Source organism: Camelus ferus, chromosome 16 (genome assembly GCF_009834535.1).
Source record: "Camelus ferus isolate YT-003-E chromosome 16, BCGSAC_Cfer_1.0, whole genome shotgun sequence".
Taxonomy (NCBI): domain Eukaryota; kingdom Metazoa; phylum Chordata; class Mammalia; order Artiodactyla; family Camelidae; genus Camelus; species Camelus ferus.
Window position 1 is genome coordinate 24,707,795 of NC_045711.1, and position 20,072 is coordinate 24,727,866.

Genomic DNA, 20,072 nt, shown 5'->3' on the forward strand with positions numbered 1-20,072 from the left:
AAAGGACAAGTCAGAGGGACTGCAGGGAACAGTGTTTCCAGGCTAAGTCCTGGGCTTCCCAGGGGTGGGGGAAGTGAGCCTCAAAGGCTCTGTTTGGAAGCACAGGAGTGGGCTCTGCAGGGCACCTGCAAAGCAGAGCCACGGGGAGCGGGAGCCCTGCTGTGTGAGGACTGATGGAGTGGGCAGGGAGGCGGCCACAGTCGCCACAGAGAGGGAGGGTCAACCCCTCCGTCAGGTTTGGCCAGGCCTGGGGAGAGCTGTTACAAAGTCCAGGGCCAAACTGAAGGAGCTGAGACACTTTCTAAAAGGATCAAGAAGCTGGGGTTAACACACGACCGGGATGACATGTGTGCTATTTTCCAGAAATGTGACTGCCCTGGCCAGTTACATAAAGGGTCCCAGACTCCAGGGCTGTGAGCATGTCCCCTTCTGGAGACAGAGCAAAGCGCCAGCAGAGGCCACATGTCTGCTCCTTGAGCACATAAATGTGCCAGTGGAGCAGGCAGAGCGGGGACAAGGACAGAGGATGGCCGCAGAGCACGAGGGAACAAGCTCCCAGCTGGACGGGGCCCTGAATCCCTCTTGACAACACTGGCAACTGACCAAAGCCCAGCGAAATGCACTATGAATGTGATTTTCAAAGAAGAATTGTTCCCTGGGTGTCTCACTCAGACATCTTATGAGATGCCAAAGGCCCGGAGAGAGAGGATAAAGAGACAGGCTCGCAGTGGAGCAGCTGCCTTGGCCAAAGCAGAGAGAAGCCACCTGCATGGCCGGAAGCCAGCTGGCTCCGGGCAGGGCTCAGAGACACGCCCCGAGGCCCCCAGGGGTACTCACCAACCAATTCCTGGGGATCTCGCTTTTCTATTTCTGGGTTATCCTGCAAAAGAAAAATAGAAACACAAGGAGGTGAGCCTGGGGTTCCTGACCATAGTTACTCTCCTCACTGACACCACTCCGGGTTTTTAAGGAAGGAAAAGGTGAGAGGACCGCAAAGAACTCTAAGAGTGAGCCAATACCTGGGGCCTTCCGGGACCCCTGGAAATCTGAGTCCCCCTTCTTCCTTCATCAGAGCAGCCGGGATGTTCCAGATGCCTATTTCAGTCTCTCCTCCACGGCCTCCAGCAGTGACCAGCACCCACTAGCGCTGAGGAGAGCAAGCACCAACCAGCCGGCACCTGTACACCCGGAGCCTGCCCATCGCTCTCCAGGGGGCCTGGCCGGCGCCTTTGCCCGGTGCCAAGGAAGCAGGAGGCGGCCACCGTATAACATGAGAACCCCAAGACCAAAACACAAGAGACCGTCTGCTCCCAAGAGATTTTTCTTACTTTCAGTTTAAGCCAAAAAGGGAGACTCTCTCCCAAGGAGGTAGCTCATGGAACCTGGGAGCAGGCAGGTAGCGGGCCTTTAACAAGAGATGGAACCACCCCCAGGAAGGCCCAGCTCAGAGGCAGGGTCTCTCTGGCTCTCACTGGCTCACTTGTCAGATCTCCCTACGTTGGCTTCTAGTCTTTCCACAGGAAAGCTTTCTCTGATCCTCAGTGTAAACCACCGCCCCCAACACCCACTTCCACGCGTCATTCGGTTCCAGCAGAATGCAGAAACCTAGGAGCAGGTGTCTTATCAGATGGCTTTCTGGACTTGCTCTGTATTTCACTGCTCAGAGTAAAGAGTTCATCTCAATCAAATCAACTGGGAGAAGGCAGGTTCTCAGCCCCGTTCTTGCGCCCGGGCACTGCTTCCACTGTTGCCAGTGCCCAACGGCAAGAACATATCTGTTTTCCCCATTTCTGGGGAAACCGAGTCCCTCAAACACAGATCAGGAGCCTCCAGTGCCCTAACGCGCTAATGATCAAAATACCAGAAGCTGTGCTGGTGAAGTCTGGTCTCATTTCCTTTTCTTGGTCGGTGAGGGAGGAGATAAGGCAATAGCAACTCTGGGCGAGACAGGAGCACGGAAACAGCCGTGCAGCTCTGGGTGCTCCACTTACACGAAGCGAGGCTACATCAAGGTAACGTCTCAGGAAGGAGGACCACTGGCCTCCCTCCAACTACGGCTCCAGGCTAAGACCAGAGCAGCAGTCCTTAGTCCTCTTCCCCCAAAAATCCCTCTGGATTCTGGGACAGGCCAAAACCCCCTCATTCTTTGGAACACTGCGCCTATTCATTGGACCTGGATGGGCATAACTTCAGGCCAGGCTGCTTAGCAACTGTCTCCTCCAGCCACCAGCCCCCTGCCAATCAGGTGGGCAAAGAGGAGGGCCTGGAGGGCTGCCGAGCCAAATGCAGGTTGGTCATCAATCAGCTGCCCCACAGAAAGCACCAGTCTCCTGGGGCCACACAACCCTCCCTTTGTAGCAGCGGCTCTGGAGGAACCAATGTTAAAGAGTGTGGCAGTGACAAAACATTGGACTGTAAAAGGCTCTTAAATTTTCCCTCCAGGGGACAGCTTTCTGGGCGCTAATTGTGGGAAAACATCAGTTGGGTCCACCCTGCCTCCCCTCCAGGCCATCTGGCTGGTCGTAAGGGACTGACCCATTAACTCTTCAAAGGCCCCCCAGGGCTCTTTCTCAAAGCGCTGCCCCAGCCGCTTTCTGGCCCAAAACAGCAGAGCAGAGGATGAGGATGCAGGCAAATCTACTTGGGAATTCCACTTCCACGCATCTACCACAGAGGCACAGGAAGTTAGTCACCAAACAGACCAGTGTCTCTTCAAAGGGGAAAGTACTTGTTTACTTCCGGGGCTTCTTGGGGAAGATAAAAAGGTGTGAGGTTCCCTGGGGCTTCTCTCAGCTTTTGTGCCCCCAGCCGTGGGAAGGGGAGGGATGGGAGAGGTGGGGATTCCTGCATTTCACAAGGTCCTGGCCTGGCTTAGCTGAGGTTTGTTTAGCCAAGTCTCGGGGAGAAAGATGACGGGGCAGAATCACAAAGTTTTCCCCACTTCTTTCAGACTTTCCTTTTTTGGCATGGCTCCTCATTTCCCCCTCAATTTATCTCTCTACACATACAAAAACAAAAATAAAAAAATAAACTTGGTAGTTGGTTTCAATTTGCTAACTAGTCCAGTCTTTGCTTTTCTACATTCACAACGTGTGTGTGCACTCATGCGTGTGCGCGCACACACATGCATATGCGTGCGCACACACATGGGGAGTGCTCAGAGTGTACCCCGAGTCCCATGGAGCTATGGCCTCTTATTCAGTCCCAAACCCAGCATTCCCAGGCACAAGCCCCACCCCACCTTCCCAGCAGTGGAATCCAGCTCCATGCTGTCTCCAAGCAAAGTGCCAAGCAATGGACAGTGGACCCCACTCCAAGTGAGAGAAGACTCTCCTGCCTTGAGAGAATTCTATAAGCCACATGTATGAATGAGCCTCCAAAGACTGGAAGCCATACAATTCTGCATAAAAGTCTCCTGGAAAGACTTTGGAATCTGTGGTTGCTCAGATGCCCTATTTGTGTCACAGGCACCCATGGGAATTCTCAGGCCCTGGAAAAGCAAACAATGGGAACCTGGGCCTCCGGGTGGCCACACCTCATTGTGCTTTAGAACGTAATTCTTCGGCCTCTGATGTGAACATGCTGGTTGTGAGCCTGCTAAGCTCCTGGGCATGTGGCGAGATACCCAGGTGCCCCCGAAGAAGAAAGCCAACAACCCAAGTTTTTCTGGATCCTAAAGCAGCTTAACCCCACACTCTGCCCTGAACATCAGGAGGAGAAGGGGTTGACTGTGCTCCACAACAAAGGGCCTGGAGCCACAGAGCTGCATGCAGGACTTCAAGCAATGCTGTAGACAGCCCGACAAGGAAGGAGAGTTGGGGTATCTGGCAAGACCACTGAGGATGGGTGTCAAACCCCAAAGATGTTTTTTAGAACCATTTATGCTCAACTGCCCACTGAGGCAACTTTCATCCAATGAAAGCAGTCTTGGCGGGAGGACAGGGGGTCCACATTCAAGACGAAGACCCACCGAAACAGCCAGGCCTCAGACACCTGGAATTCAGCACAGAAATGAACAAAGCACCCATGACAGTTATCTTGGAAGCCAGCCATGTATCAGAAAAAACATCTGACGAAGTATTTACAAAGACAAAGCTAAGGAGACAGAAGGAAGGCTGACACCACTAAACTGCCAGCAGTTCAAAAAACCGGTTTTACAAAACCTGCTATAGGGAGAGAGTCTATGTCCTTAAAGAGGCAGAAGGTAGCAGCGAAGAGGATACAAGTAAAAAGCAACAAGAAACCACTGTTGCTTTTCTTCCCCTAAAGCAGTGTTTCAGAGTGCACACGGGACACCTGTCTTGACTTGTATGGATCCATCTCCCTGGCCTGCGGGTGGATATTCAGTTGGTCAAAGAAATGAACTCAGCCTGGAGATCTACTTACCAGACAGCTGTCTGTGTCAGCGGGGAGGCACGAAGCCCACAGACCTGGACAGCCCTGGACGTGACAGCACACGCCCTGCCGACGCAGCAGGCTGAGCGCTTTGCGCCCAGATCATGAGGATGGTGGAAACAAAGCATCTTGCCTAGGACAGCGGCTCACAGAGCAGTTCCTAGGAGGAAAGACCAGGGAAACTGCTTCTGCTCTCTGGTTCAAGTCCAATGAAGACATAAGGAAAAATAAGACAAAACAGAAGTCACATCTTGCTAAGAAGCCACGTAAGAATACGGGAATGGGAGGAAAGAGCTCAGAGGCCTTCTCTTCAGTCTGCACCCCTCCAACTTTCCCAGGCTTCCCTCAGGCCCCACCAACCAGGGCACGAGGCGGCAGCTACAGGCCAGGGGACGTCCCTGGAGAACTGTGATGGGGACCTAACAACTTTGGTTTCTTGGCCAATTGTGTCTGAGACTTGTAAGAACGCAACAGCCATGGCAGGGGCCTCGTTCTCAGGAATTCCAGAATCTGAAACATGGTTCCCCCTACAGAGAATACAAAAGTCCAGCCACCAGCAAAGCTACGACTGCAGCAGAGGAAGGAAGTAAAAACAATATCGTTACACGGAGCAGGACAAGCTGCCATTTGAACTGGGAGGATTTACTCAGCAGAGGAGGACCAGGTCCTGCAAGGAGAATGGAGGTTTATCTACAGCCAACAATGCTTCATCAATCCTTCCTGGAACCAGCCCCACAAAGCACACTCAAGGGTCCAGCGTCCAACTTGAGACAAAGCAACGCAGCCTCTGGCAGCTAGGTTCTGCCAAATCTAAAGGTCGCTTTTTCTCCCCAGTTTTGGGAGCATTAGGCCCAGAGAAAGCACTCTGAACAGAGGGCAAAGGGTAGCCTTTCCTCCCTCCAGGGGAAAGAATGCTACGGACTGTATGTTTTCTGTTGGATGATGTGATCCTGCATCTTAAAAGTAGGAGGGCAGCTGAGGAGGCAGATTAGCAAAACACAGCCTTCCAAATCTTCTGTTCTCTCGGACCTGGGACTGACTGCCCCAGTACTTATCAAGTCCTAATGGTGCTTCACTTCCATGAGATGAGAGCAGAGTACCTACTTAAAAATGAATTCTCACTGTGGCCGGAGGCCCAGGGGACTCCCAGCCGATCATTTCAGCCTCCACCCCGCACCCTGCACTAGGGTCCTGGCAAAGCCGCTCCCTGGATTGCCCCCTCCCCACTCTTGCCTAGTGAGCCCCATTCAGACTTCAGACCTCAGTTCAAGGAAGCCTTCCTCCATCCCACCCCCACTCGGCCAAAGAGGACATTGGCCCTATTCTGTGCTCTCACTGTCTTAGTGACCACTGTTCCCCAGCACCTGCACCAGTCAGTGCCCTGCCCACAACAGGTGCTCACTGATGAAACACACACAGAAACACACACACACACACACACAGTCTCTCCTTTCTAACCGGCTAGCAGCCAGTTCTTCAGTTCCGTTCAGGGTTTCATAGCCACTGTCACCTGCAGTGCTTTAACCCCTAAACCTGTTCATGTCCACAATTAGTTTCAATGTGTGGATTCGAGGTCAGAAAGGGAGGCAGCAGGGGAGCTAAAGGGGCTGGCCTTGCAGTAAAGGTTGATATGGGACAGGCAGGAAGGTGTTGGGGGGGGGGGCACCAACACCAAACTAAAAAAAAAATAAATCTAGCTCGTTGCTCCTAATCTCAAAACAAAAAGAATTACTATATAGTTAATTCATTTATTTATCCCACAAATAACTTATCAAGCATTTATTATGTACCAGGCAATGGGCCAAACACTTGGGGTATGAGATGAACAAACTCAACCTATGGGAATAATTTTAGGTACCACGCCAAGCACTTCAGTGAAAGAGCTCTTTTAATTCTCACAACAGACTAATGAAGTCGAGGGCAGAACCGCTGCTTCAGAAGCCCCTGGCTGCCTCGGGGGCCATTCGGAAGGCAGCAAGCTAACGGTCAAATGAGGTTTTCTGAGACACAGGTGAGCCACTTGGGTGGCCAAGAAAGCAGCAATTATGGAACTTTCGTCTAAATACTACCAAGCTCTAGAATAAAGTGATCGTGGTTTGACAGATATGGTTGGGAGCCTGGATGGAGAGCTGTCAGTAACCCCAAGGCTCAGCTGTCACTTAACCGAGTGCCGCCTGGGGATGGCTCCCCCCAGCTCTGTGGCACAGATGCCCGGCGCCGGCTGTTTTACCCAAAGACACAGGAGAGCCCTGGAGAAAGCCCGTCACAGCACGTTTCCTTCAGCTGTATCCTGTTGGTCAGGATTGGGCCACTGCCACTGCAGGCAGAGGATGGAAACACTCATCAGAAAAATGGGCGGAAGTTGGTGGGGCCACTTTAAACGCAACGGACTCGCCTTCACTCCCAGTTTACTGCCAGGAAGGCTCAGCTCCCCAAGCAGAGGTTTCTACAGGAAAGGGTTAAACAGGTGTTTGCCAAGACAAACTAACCAAAGGCAGGAACAGTCTCTTTCTCTGAAAATTCTGTCTACAGTAATGCTGATGCTGTTCAGCGTGGCGCCAATGCCGTCACGTGGAACCAACCAGAGTTCACGTGAAGGCAAAGCTCTGGCCAGAGCACTTCTGAAGGGGAGACTTTGTTATCTGACTATTCCAAGTGAAAACTCAGATTTGATTCAAGACACCTGAAGATTTTGAGTTTCTTGAAAATTGTGGAAGATGTTCCAAAATTGTGGAAGACCATTCTACTTCTCTCTTTCCCCCCCGAGTACCAGGGTGGGCTGTATCTGGGCAGAGAGGTCACCTCATATCAAGGATTTGAGTCAAGCCCTCAGTGGTGGGGCCAAGTTGTGCTTTTTTCTTACAGGGTTTTCACAAAAACAGTGTCTCTATGCTTTTGAGTTGTGATGGGGTGGGGCTTGGAGCCAGACAAGGACAAAGGAGACAGTTTTGTGAGGTTGAGGATAGCAAAGTGAAGTCTTTGAGACACAGCTCAACATGGCCACCAAATTATAAATGCATTATCCTGCCTGAGAGGTCAGCTGCCAAGCTACGGTGTTAGATTAACATTCGGGGCAAATATAAGTGAAGTACCAGAAAGCCAGGTGCGTGGAAACGCAAAGTGGTCCTCGTGTACATACTGGTAGGAAGAGGATCAACCATCTACAGGGCCAGAGGGAATGACAGTATCTTTAAGGTACTGCTGAGGGAAAATGTACCTAACTCCAAAGCAAAGAATGAAAATGAGTAAAATCTGCACAGCAGCATTTCAAAGGACATGGATCAAAACACAGAAGGAAGGTGAGAAGTGCTGGATTCCTAAGGACAGGCAGCCCACTGCTGCATTGTAAATTTCAAAAAGATAAATCCTAACTGGGGAAGGAGTCACCCAGCCACACCTCGGTTAGTAATCTGTGGCATCTGGACCCGAAGGGAAGGAAGTGTGTTGGGGCTTGCACAGCTGATAGGTGGGCGGACTGGGCATGTAGCGGCTCCTTCTCGGATGCAGAACCACGCAGGAGCTGAGTGGGGCTTCTGGGAGACTCGGAGCGAGTGCAGTCAAAGAAGGCCCTCCTGGCACTTGCGGTGGAGCCAAGGTAGGGCGGGAGTGGGGGGTTAGAGGGAGCATAATGGTGGTTCTTCCCCTTTGCAGGAGATCACAACTTCCAGCAATTACGTTTCTCACCACCATGTTTAGCTATAGATGAGGCCAGGCCTTCTCTGGAAGGCGGCAAGACAAAGGATCTACCTTGGGTTTCTTTCAATCTGGACAACAATAGAGCTACTTTCCCAGCCTGCCCTGTCTGTCCTCTGTCTGCTGCTCAGATCAGATCACCCCCGAGACAGATCATAGGCCCCAGCCTGGGATGGGTGGGTTCTCCTCAACATGGAAATTCTATGTCACCTACTCTGCAAGGGCAATCCCAACCTTGTTAAAGACCAGGCCTAAGGAAGGCCATTTGGCCTTTCATCGTGGTGAGAGTGAGGAAATGCCAATGTTAAATTGGCCTGGGCATTTTCAGCAGTTCAAAGGCCAAATTACAACAGTGAGAAGTTAAGATCGGCTGGTTCACAAGCCAGTAATGGTCAAGGGCCATTTCCTTCTCTGGTCCCAGGTGAGTCATGCTGTTATTTTTTCCCCCAGTTCATCAGCACTCAAAGGATCATGGGGTATGGGAGGCAGAATGTGGGGGCAGGTAGGATAATAAAACCAAGATGGAGTGACCAAGCATATACTCTCCCTCTCACACCCTAAACAGACTCACTAAGAGCTAATATACATTATTCAAGTCTCACAATAACACCACGAGGCAGACAATATTATTTCCATTTTACAGATGAGTAAACTGAGGTAAAAATACAACAAAGCAGTTTCTTTCTTTTTTGGGGGTGGGGGTGGGGAGGTAATTAGGTTTATTTATTTACGTATTCATCTTTCATGGAGGTGCTGGGAATCCAACCCAGGACCCTGTGCATGTACTGAGCTATACCTTCCTCCCTAACGAAGCAGTTTCTTGCTGAGTAAATGGTAATGCTGGAATTCACTCCAGCCTGACTCCAAAGCCTAGTATTCCCAACTTCTCACTTCCTCTATCTAGACCAGGAGGCTGCAAAGAGTAACAATTTCTATGAAGCCCTTGGTCCAACCATTAAGGAGCCAACATCGAAGACCAAGGAGGAAAAATTCCTCTCCAGGAATGACTCCACAGCAGGTCACAGGCAAAGTAGGCGTTAAACCCTCGACTTGAGGGAAAGACGACCAGATCTATTACTTTTTAACTATAATTCAGGGGAAACAGCCCAAGAATCCATGGTGCCCCAGTGAGTAATGTCTGAGTTGATTTGAACGGAAGGGTTGGTCCTGAAGACTTAATCATGTAAACAGTGGGTGATGCCGCCTTGTTCTTAGCCTAGAGACTTCCTGGGGGCTTACAGAAGAAATGCTACCAAATTCTGATCCCTCCTCCCTTACTGGGTGAACAATCCTGTGGACTTCCAATGAGAACTCAAATTTTAAAGAATGAGCTATTTCTTTTGACTCATGTGAAGTGCATGGCACATTTCCTGTCCATCAGAGAATCTCTCTGGAAAGAAACTGCCTCTAGCATTTTACTCAGTAACAACTATATAAATACACTCATATTTTGCTACTATGACATACTAATTCTAGATTTTATTCTGGCTATCTGAAAATATGAGAAGGACTAAGGGAAACAATAATGAAAAGGTGTGTTGCTACTGACCGGTATTACTGCTAGAAGAAAATCTAGAATCTCACTCACCCTTTTCTTTATCATTCCCCATCTGGAGGTGTTTAGAAAATAACAAAAAATTTTTCTTACAGCAGTTTTATTGAGCTATGACACATGGTATCATTCTTAAATGTTGATTTTTCATTTGTGTCATGCTATTATAATTACCCAGACTACAGCAAGTGTTGAAGATGTTTATAATATAAACGAGAACAAAACTGAATACAAAACCTCTCTGATATTATGCAGGAAAACCTAGAGATGGGAGAATGAAAATGTGTGTGCTGCTGGGATCATGAAATTAGTTGATTTTTTCTTTTATGAAAATGTACAGTCTTGCTATTGTAATAACCTGACAGTAAGATATGCACAATATAAAAACAAAACAAAATCCTGACAAGATAACCACCAGACAAACAGTTCCATGTGACCCTTTCTATGTCAAAGACACTTGAGAAGGAGCCCAAGTTTAAGCTTTAACAAGGGAATCATTGCTGCTCCATCCTGAAAAATAATTCTCAATAGAACATTCCGTAAGTGAGCGTTCTTCAGAAGCTCACCCGGCACACCACGACTCATTTCCATTGGCTGGAAAGGGACTCCCAGCATCCTTCAGGATGAACCGAACCCTGTGCCGCTTGTTTGTGAAAACCGTAGCACCTCCTTCTCCCATTTCAGAGTCCTGGAGGTACAGCAAACACACCCAAAGCCCAAACAGGGAAATGTTTTGCTCTGCAGTGATCTCGCAGAGGCTGGTGTGTGTTCTGAGTCTCTCTCACGTGGTCAGTAAGGGAACTGCTGGCAGGCCCCTGAGAGTTCTTTCTAAAGTCAGGAGTCAACAGCAAATTCCTGGGAAACAAGCTCCTTGGGCCGTTTCCAGTCTCCAGATCTTTGCTTCTGATACTTTAAAAGATGAGTAATAATGTGGGGTTGGGGCAACGGGCTGGAGAGGAGGGAAGTGTGAGAATTACTGAGTCTAAGCTCTGAGTCAATAACACGTGGTGCCCGAGACCCTTGGCCTTCTGGAGGGAATTCAGGTGTGAATGCAGAGCCACCGAAGGCAGAGGCTGAGTGAGGACTTCACCCAGCCCCACCACTCTGAACTCTAAGCCAGTCTACCAATGCAGCTCCCAAACTGTCCGTGTCCCAAACACCCCACAAAGGTGCCCGTGACATTTAAAACTTTCAAGAGAAACAGGATTACTCAACATCTGTCAGATACCACACAAATTTAGGTATTATTTTTTCAAGTGGCTACTAAATTGTCAGGACAGCAGTGCTGACTGGAGCAAGTTACTTAATAAAGAGACTCGTTAGGTATTTCTTGGCCTAGAAGTCCTGTGACAAGTTCCTGGGACACCAAGGAATTGAAAATATGGGGCAATTTCTGACCGGCAGGATGAGGGTATAATCAGACTCTGTTTCGCTGAAAGGGCCCAGCACAGATCACAACTGCATGTTAGATGGTCAAAGGCCTGTCCGCACTCGTCTCCCACAACTGCCGCGGTCACCGGCGGAAGCGGCTGTCACAGCCCCGACTTCAGATGGGCTGAGTGCACGTTCAGTTACGTGCCTGTTGACCCACAGCTGGAGGGAAGCTGAGCCAGCGCTCCCCCCGTCTTCTGCCTCCAAGTCCACAAGACTGGCTCCAAGTCGTGAGCGCATTTCTGCACTGCTTTTGGGCTCGAAGAATTTTTTTCAGTGTTTTCTTTGAACTGGGGTTGTACACGCCTTTAGAAAAATGCCGGAACAATATTCCTCCCCCACCCAATGCCACTGCCCTCACCAGAGACACTATTTTGTTTTGACAGATGTTCACTCCTTGGGCCGGGAGGATTCCTTCTCCAGGTCAAAGCCTGGACCACGACACCTCGGTGGGCCGGCCCTCCCAGTTAGCTGGCAACAGGCTGCTCCAGCTCCCTCGCGCCAGGTCATCAGTGCCCGTGTTTGTTTGCAGAGGAAGAGTGGGTCAGGGACAGGGAGTGAGTGGAAATACCTCTCCCCACAGGAACTGTGGGAGTGGGGAAAAAATAAACAAAGGGAAAAGTTCCAGGGCAACCGAGGTAAAACAAGGACAAAGGAGAGCGGAGAGGGGAAGCTCATGTGCCAAGGGCAAACAGATGGAGGAAACACTTGAGCCTACAGGCCCCCTGTCCCCGCAGTGAGAAGCTGGACAGACGACTGCCATTCCTAGTCTGTTTCTAGGGCAGCAGTGCCACCGTCTGTTGAGCAACTGGAACATCTGAGTCGGTTTACTGGAGGTCAGACCAGAAAACTTACGTTAGAGGACAAATACGACGCGATGGAAGTGCCAAAGCATTCTGTTCCCTGAGGGATGCTCAGCCACCTCCTCCAAGCTCCTTTTCTCTAGGTGAGGCAAGCTCAGCGACCCCAGAGCCTGATCCCCGCCACCCCGGCTGACGGATCAGGACCAGAAGCCGATGGTGGGTCTGGAGTTCTCACTTCTTACTCAGACTCCCAAACATGGGAATTTGCACTCACTGTAACCCCAAGCATCGGAGTGATAAAAATAGGGCAACTTATAATAAAAATAATAAGGTTAAAAAATAAGGGTAATTTCCACACTTTTGGTACTCTACACTTGTATTTTCTAAAGTCACAGATAATAAAGTTGGAGAACACTCAACTTGGCTTATCCATAAAGCCAAGTCCTTTCCTAAGAAATCTCTTGGGCATTTAGTTCAACTCCCACCCACAAATCTCTTTTAGGACATTTGTGACAAATAGTTTCTTAAAATTTGTCTGAAAAAGGCCCAGAAACAGGGCACTCACTACCTCCTGAAGCAGCTCGACCCACTTTTGGCCAGAGAAGACGGGCAGTTCTTTGTTATGCGAAGGCCAACATCATCCCTGTAATCCTGAGCGCTGCTTCAAATTCTGCATGGGGCCGCCACCTCCCCTCCGTCACCAGACCTTCCAACAGCAGGTGGAACTGCCAGCTCCGCCCAGTCTTCTCTCTTCCAGCCCTTAATTTTTTTCCTACATGACATGCTTTTAAGTCCCCTCACCTTTGCTCTCCTCTGGGCTCACTCCGGACTTAAATGTGAAATTCAGGATCCCCAACACAGGCCCAACGACAGGTGTGGCCAGTCTGGGAAGGCAGCAGAGGGGACACTGGTTGTCATAACTAATGCTACTGAACACAGACATGCCAGATGCTATCAAGCTAAGTGCTTGTTTCATTTCCTTACCTATTTCTCATAAAACGAATGAGGCAGATTTTATTAGGATGCCTGTTTTCCGATGAGCAACACTGAGGTTGAGGGACATCCCCAAGGAGAGCTGGAATTCAAACTCAGGTCTCCGACTCCAGAGCTGTGATTTCTCCCACTGCCGGGGCTGACCGGTCGGATTCTAGATGCTCTCCTGCCCCCAACCCAGCTCAAGGCCCCATGACACTAAAAGCGTTAACGGACACGAACAGAGCAATGAAAGCAATTATCAAACAGCTGTTTAATGTTACGGACACAAGATTTTTGAAGAATAGTGGTTCTTGAAGTTGATCTGTGGACCCCTGGGGGTCTGCAAGATCAAAAACTATTTTCGTTAATACTAAGACATTATATGCCCTTTTGACTGTGTTGACATTTACAGGAGCAAGAGTGGGTAAACTTGTTGGCCCTCAATCAAGGCACCAGCACCAAGTTTTAGCAGCAGACATACTCTTGAGTTTAAAAAAGAAAGCCAACTTTATTTAACAATATCCTTGGTGAGGCAGTAAGAATGATTGATTTTGATCCCTGAGTACGTATTTTTTTTTTTTTTAGCATTTTGTGTGATTGAGTTACAAGCTGAACTAGCTGCTTTCATAGAACACCATTTTTACTTAAAGAATCACTGATAAACTATGTTTATTCAAACTTATGTTGTTGGCAGGCATATTCTTAAAAATGAAGCCCATCACTTCAAGGAAAATTCTCTCACAGCATTTATCAGCAATGAGAAAATTCAAGTTCATAAGTAAAAATCAGGATCTGGGAAAATGTATACTTCCCACTGTAAGCGTGACAGTGAATATTATCACTAACAAATAGGATTTTTTTTGGATACTGTGGAACAAAGTGAGTCAACATTTAGGAGATCTGCATAACTCAGTGAGCTAACATCGTCCAAAACACTGGTGCCTGATGATGTAACATCATGTATGGGCAAAAGAGCCATTTAAAGTGCAAGAGAGACCCACGGATTTTCATGAAGCAGAGTAGGGTAAGTTCCCCGATCAGGCAGGATTCACGGTCTTGTTGCCACTAACCTCTGGGAAGCTACCACTTGTTGAGTTCTGATGAAGTGTCAAAGAAGAACCACCACAAACGCTTGAAGGGCTAGCAGAATACTCTCTTCTTTCCAATGACCTGTCTGCATGAAGCCAGAGTTTCTTCAAATACTTCAACCAAAACAACATATGCCAACCGACTGAATGCAGAAGCAATTATGATAACTGAGCTGCCCATTCAGCTAGACGTTAGACATTAAGGAGATTTGTAAAATGATACAATAATGCCATTATTTGTTCTCATCTTTTTTGTTTGTTTCAGAAACAGTAAATCTTATAAAAACCTTATTTATGTTATTATGTAACAGATTTGTTATTTTAAAATAAACAAATACTCAAGATATCAAGAGGAAAGACCAAAATGGACAAAAGGTCTTTGGGATCCTACTTTTTAATTGTGTAAAGAAACTAAAATGTTTTGAGAACTGCTACAGTAAAAAATTAAAAGCAGAACTTAAAGAGCCAAAGTAGGAGTGCCATCTAGTGGAAAACAGAGTTATGACATCAATCCATTTGCTAACAAATAATGACACCTCCAGTATCCTATTGATAGAAATTTCAAATACTTAAGGCAGAAATATGCAAAATTAAGGGTTTAGAATACAAAAATATTGTCAAATATCAATTGAAATAAAACTTAACATGTCAGAAGAGTTCAGAATAGAGGGAGGGTTGAGAGGGGTTTGAGGTGGAGGCTGAGGCTTGGAAGACAGCGGGATGCCAGCTCAGGCAGGAGACGAAGTCAGGGCCACAACTGAGCACGTGGAACACACAAAACTCATGCTGGGGACTGTTTCTAGTCCTTGGAGATGCCATGAGGACTCACTGTCTTCCTGTTCCCCAGTGGGCCTCTGATAACCACTGGGGACTGGAGGCCATCTGAGCTGGCAAGCTCTGTCTGACCCCCTCCAAGCTCACCCTCCAAAAGAACTACATCAAGTTGCTAGAAAGGCTGGATTTTGTGTTCTGCTTTCTGAGAGCTCCCTAACAGGAACAGAAGTTGTTCCATGAGGACTTTTCATTCCACAGACCGGATATTCAAGTGATTGGATGAAATACAGTAAAGCATGTCAGTCAGTCTCCTTGGGGGACTGCGGAAGGGGAGGCTGAGCACAAAAGACACGACAAACTTCCCAATTCTGCCTCTTTTTTTGGTTGGCTGTTCTTCCTCTCTCAAACAGGCAAGTTATCCCCAGGCGGTTTGCTGTTTGCATCACTGTATTCCAGAAGGGGTGACAGTTAAGGACGCCCACCCTGCTCACCAGCCAACTTCTCCAGGAGGCTCCAGTGGCAGGCAAAGGCTGGCAACTAGACACATAAAGACTCCAGGCCCCAAATATCCTCCTTTCCTTCCACAACTGAAGCCCTGACAATCAGCGGCCCCACAGGCTTGTTTTATGCCCAGGCTCTAAGGCCCACACACCCCAAACACTAAGACAGAAGATGGAGAGCAACACTACTGACCATTTTCTTTCTGCAAGCCCGAGCAGAGCTGTGGCCATCCAGGGCCTACCCTCCTGCTAGCAATGCTTGGATGGGTTCTTAAGTCTGGGTTCCTCACAAGGCACAGGAAGGAGCATGCATTTCAGTCCCCAGGACCCTTTTTTTTTTTCCCTCTTGCAAGCTGGTACCTAAACTTTCTTTCTTGGTAAAATGTTCTCTTATCTGCATTATCTACAGCCCTCATAGGTTTATTTCTATGCCTGCACACAGTTGCACCCAACCATAGAATCAGTTCAAATTTAGAACAGCTCATGCTAGGTTTGAGGATATATCACTGTTTCAGATTATGACTGGGGATAGTTTTCCTAAATTCCACCTGGTCACCTTAAAGGCCTTAGCTGACTTTAAAGCAGTTTTTAGTCACAAAATCTGGTCCCTATACCCCAGGCCCAGAGTGATGGAATTATTCTCTCTTTGCAAAAAATAAGTTCGTCCCCTAAAGAATGCTGCCTCAACAGGTACACTTATACTAATGCCCAGCGCACAGTATGGCAAGCCTACCCACCACGGAGGAAGGGCGTGTGTCTTACCCTTTACCACAATAGGGTCAAGGATACCTGAATTACTCTCAGCTGCTACCGGGATGAACCTATAAGAAGAGATGGCTGCGTTGTTTCAAAGCAAATCATTCTGTATGATTTACCCAAGAGTGGAAGGGCGCAAGCCTGGAAAGACAAGGATTAGGCTCAGCATCCCCAATAGCTGGGAGAGGTCTCATTTTCTCTGGCCATTTAGGGCCCCTCTTCACGTCTAGATGACTAAGAGGACCCACAGCACATGAGGCAGCCCGTGTGGCTTCCTGATTCTACAAACATTCCCACTTCTACTCTACCTGCAGGGGCAGTGACCCCACAAAGCCCACCTGGATTCAGAGCATAGGCGGGTCGCTGCACTCAGCCAAGCCTCTCGCCTTTCTAGTCTGGGGATGTGGCACGACCTGCAAGGCTGGAAATCAAGCTGCCTCAAGACATACCAGAGGGGTCTCCAGGTTTCTTTTAAAACTAGTTTACCCCAGAAAAATTACACATGGTTACATTATGTTAGTGGGACAGATCTTGACCAGACATATGAACTGAGCCATAACGTTAAAATGCCTTGTTCGTATCCAGCCACCCCACCACAGCCAACACCAAATACCTTTGGGTCATCAGCCTCAGGTTTTTCAGTCTCTGAATCGTCATCTTCCTACAAGACAAAGAATTTAGAGGATTAAGCTTAAAGGAGTGGGCCTGCGGTTCTCACATGCATAACTAGGGGTCAGAGCAAATTTACCCAGCCTGGGTCATCCCACCAAGAACCCCTCCCCGACTATATGACCCAGGCTCCAGAGAAAGAGAAGGGGGGAAAGAGATGTTCTGAGAGGAAAAAGAACATCAGCAGCTCAAAGTCGTTACTCCAGCAGTGCCACAGTCTATGTTAATGAAAATGCCTGAGATTAAAAACCACACGCATAAAAATGGAGAAAGATTGTAATATGCTTGAGAAAAGAATAAGACTAGGCCCCCCCGGATAAAACAGACACAGCGTTTCCAACGAAGTAGCAATTATTTCGAACCAGGAATTGCCTTTCAGGTGCACAAATACATCAGACTCAGACCTCCTGTGACACTGTTCACTGCCAGAGCGCCATGACCCCCACACACTCTACCCCAGCACTTCAATCCAGCGGCATCTGCACCAACATGAACAGCAGGAAACTGGGGGTCAAACAACCAGGGCAAGTGACCTGGGAAAGGCAGGACTCAAGGGCAATGCCCAGCCTGTCCTAGGTCCCAGCTGAGTGTGTTCTGCCTCCATCCAAGCTTTCACAGAACTGCCATTGCCCCGTTCTATCCAGCCTCGTTCCTTATCCAAATGGCCTGCTTGACACAAAGCACCATGGAGGCAAGGCCTCTTCCAAAGCATGCCCTGGCCTCACAGGAGCTAGCCCACCACTCCACTGAATGCTAGTGAAGACTGAAAGACAGCTACCCTGTTAGGTAGCTGTATCCATGTCGGTTCCACCACCCAGCACACCCTAATGCACGGGAGCTGTAATTTTACATCCAGGAAAAATTAAGATTTCTCTGAAACTGCTTTTTTTCAGTTGAGCTATACTTTACTGCCCCCCCCCAATTAAACAGCACGCCAGGTCTTAATATAAACATCACCTGAGAGACTTGAACTATACTGATGACTCTGAGACTTAATTGTCTTGCCAGATGTCAGTGAGCCACAGGTTTTAAATGCAATCTCCTTAAAATGAAACCCATCGTGCTAAATAATCAGAGATGTAGCTCAGCCAAACACAACCACATTTTAGAATGTCTACATTGGGATTGGATGAGAGGCTTTTACTAAAATATGAAATAAAGTTTAAATATAATGAAAATTCTAAGCAAAGTAAATGTGGGAAAACACTTCAAAAACACACATCAGGCAGATTTGCTGAAGAAAATAGTTATGGACGTTGAGCCAGTATGTGCACTTAGAAGTCAGGAAAAGAAAACAACTTACAAAGCTTTTCTAGACAATTTCAGTCAATTCTGAATTATCAGCAGTAATGGGGGATGGGGGTCTAAGGGGATAAAAATATTTTCCAAAAGAATAGAAAATACAGAATGCATTTTTGTTTAATTTGTAAAGCATTTTAATGCCAATGTTTAAGTATCAATGGGTAAAAAAAAAATTCAAACAAATAAAGTACATTGTTACTAAAGAGCCAGATTTTATACTGAGATTCAACTTTGTATGTCTTTGTGCTAAGCACCAGCCTGAATCCCTGTTTATCTCCAAACTTTTAAATTCTGGATCATGATGCTCCGGTGACAGTGTATCTAAAGTCTTTCTGGTTACTTAAGACACAAGTTCTCTGTTCTGTCGATCAGCAGGTACTAAACTTTAGGCAAGATTTATAATCAAGAATTCTGATAAAAAGTGCCAAGTAAAAAGTCAAGAAAGGAGTTAAGAAGGATATCCAAAAAAAAAAAAAAAAAAAAAAGTCCTTCCTAGTCTTTTTAATAAACTGAGAGATTTGAATGAGCCCCAACCAAAATTAAAAATAATACAGATCTGATCGCAGATATAAATGATAAACCAATTAGGATGAATGCACTGTTACAAATGGAATAAATGATCTAAACAGGGAAAACCAACACAAAATACCCATTGATGTGTGGATTAAATAAAACTGTCCACTATCTTTCCCCACAAATTCAAATCAAAGGTTAATACAAAATGGTCCAGGTGAAAACAAATTTGATTTTCAAACAGAACTACTGATGTCCATCCCAGTTTCCTCAACTGATACTAAACAAAAAGGTTGGCGGGGGGATGAAATTAGGCATGAAATGTAACACTGTTGGTACAATTTAGAAAGTTTCTGACAAACGAAATGGTGCTTTGAACAGCTCTGGATTTGGGAACAGATTTACTCACCGACTGTTTGCTATTCTCATCTTCTTCTTCTTCATAACCATCCTCATCACCCCCGAGGCGAGAAAAATCATCCTCTCCATAGGCTTCAGATACCAATCCGCCTTTCTCTTCTTAAACATAAAAAATAAAATAAAATAAATGAAATGAGTAACTGGGGAAAAGAATGCAAGAAAAACCTTTGGGTGATTTGAGTGGCCAGGACTATCTCTGAAGATAAAAGGAAAATGTGAATCTCATGTGAGTGACCTTAGGTCCAGATTCTGCTTTTGGGAGTCACAAAATTTAGTGTATGAATTCATTAAAAGAACAGGGAAGAAAAGCAAACAATATTGAATTCTGTTTCTAATGCTTCCAATCCACTTATTAGGCAAACTAAAGCCTTTCTTTCTCCTAGCTATTATACTAAGTTGTTTAAGCACTTCTTTCGTTCTGCATGTCTCACTTGTATCATAGGCACGAATGAACTTCTCATGTAAGACAAGGACTCTGTGTCCTCATTTTTGTGTGTCCTCCCCTAAGAACAGAGGGCACTCTGACAGGTTCTCAATCATACCTACTTAAGAAACAAATCTTTTTCCACGTTTAAAACAAAACAAGAAAGCCCCAAAACAATACAAATTACTGGGAAACCATCAGAGAACCTCCCGACTGATGGAGATCACACAAAACTAAGAGTAGCTAACCTAGTCCAATCCCCCCTTACTTTTCAGATGAGGAAACCAAGGCCCAGATATGTTGGGTCACTTGCCGCCTCCCTATACTCCCATATAAATCTGCTCCCACTTCCTAATGTGATTCTCAACCTCAGTAGGGCAACAAAGTCACTGACGGGCTTTAACAACTGACAAAGTAGTGGAATTACCAAGGAGTCTTGGAGCTCACGAATGCCCAGATCCTTCCCTGGATCTCCAGAATTACTCTCTAGCAGTCGAGATTAGATACATGTATTTTTAAAAGCTCCAAGATAACGTCTAGGGCACATTATTATTTAAAAGTTTCCCTCTCCCCTACCAAACAACAAGCCTAGAGAAAACAGGTAGTGGTTCAGAAGCCTTGTATCCTCTCCACCCTTCGTCCATCCTTCTCCCCAGCACGGAGACTTTCAGTAAGTTTCGGCCAGAATAATCGACTCAACGGAAGAAGACGGTCCATTCTTACTACAAAGCATCTAACGGTGGGTCTAGCCCAAGGCCCTGAGCGCCCTTCGGGGCT

The 20,072-nt window shown here is 47.2% G+C and overlaps 1 protein-coding gene across 2 annotated transcripts in view; it reads right to left on the reverse strand.

Moving 5' to 3' along the window:
• The window catches only part of SAP30BP (SAP30 binding protein), a 31,002-nt gene that overhangs the window by 10,629 nt on the left and 301 nt on the right, over window positions 1-20,072 (reverse strand). The window contains exons 2-4 of one of the 2 annotated variants that reach the window (XM_006176465.3): window positions 18,861-18,970; window positions 16,581-16,628; window positions 838-880 (exon numbers count right to left, since the gene is read on the reverse strand). In XM_006176465.3, coding sequence (XP_006176527.1) covers window positions 838-880; window positions 16,581-16,628; window positions 18,861-18,970 — 201 coding nt within the window. The remainder of the gene's footprint in view (window positions 1-837; window positions 881-16,580; window positions 16,629-18,860; window positions 18,971-20,072) is intronic. The other variant, XM_032456833.1, reaches the window with a different exon arrangement.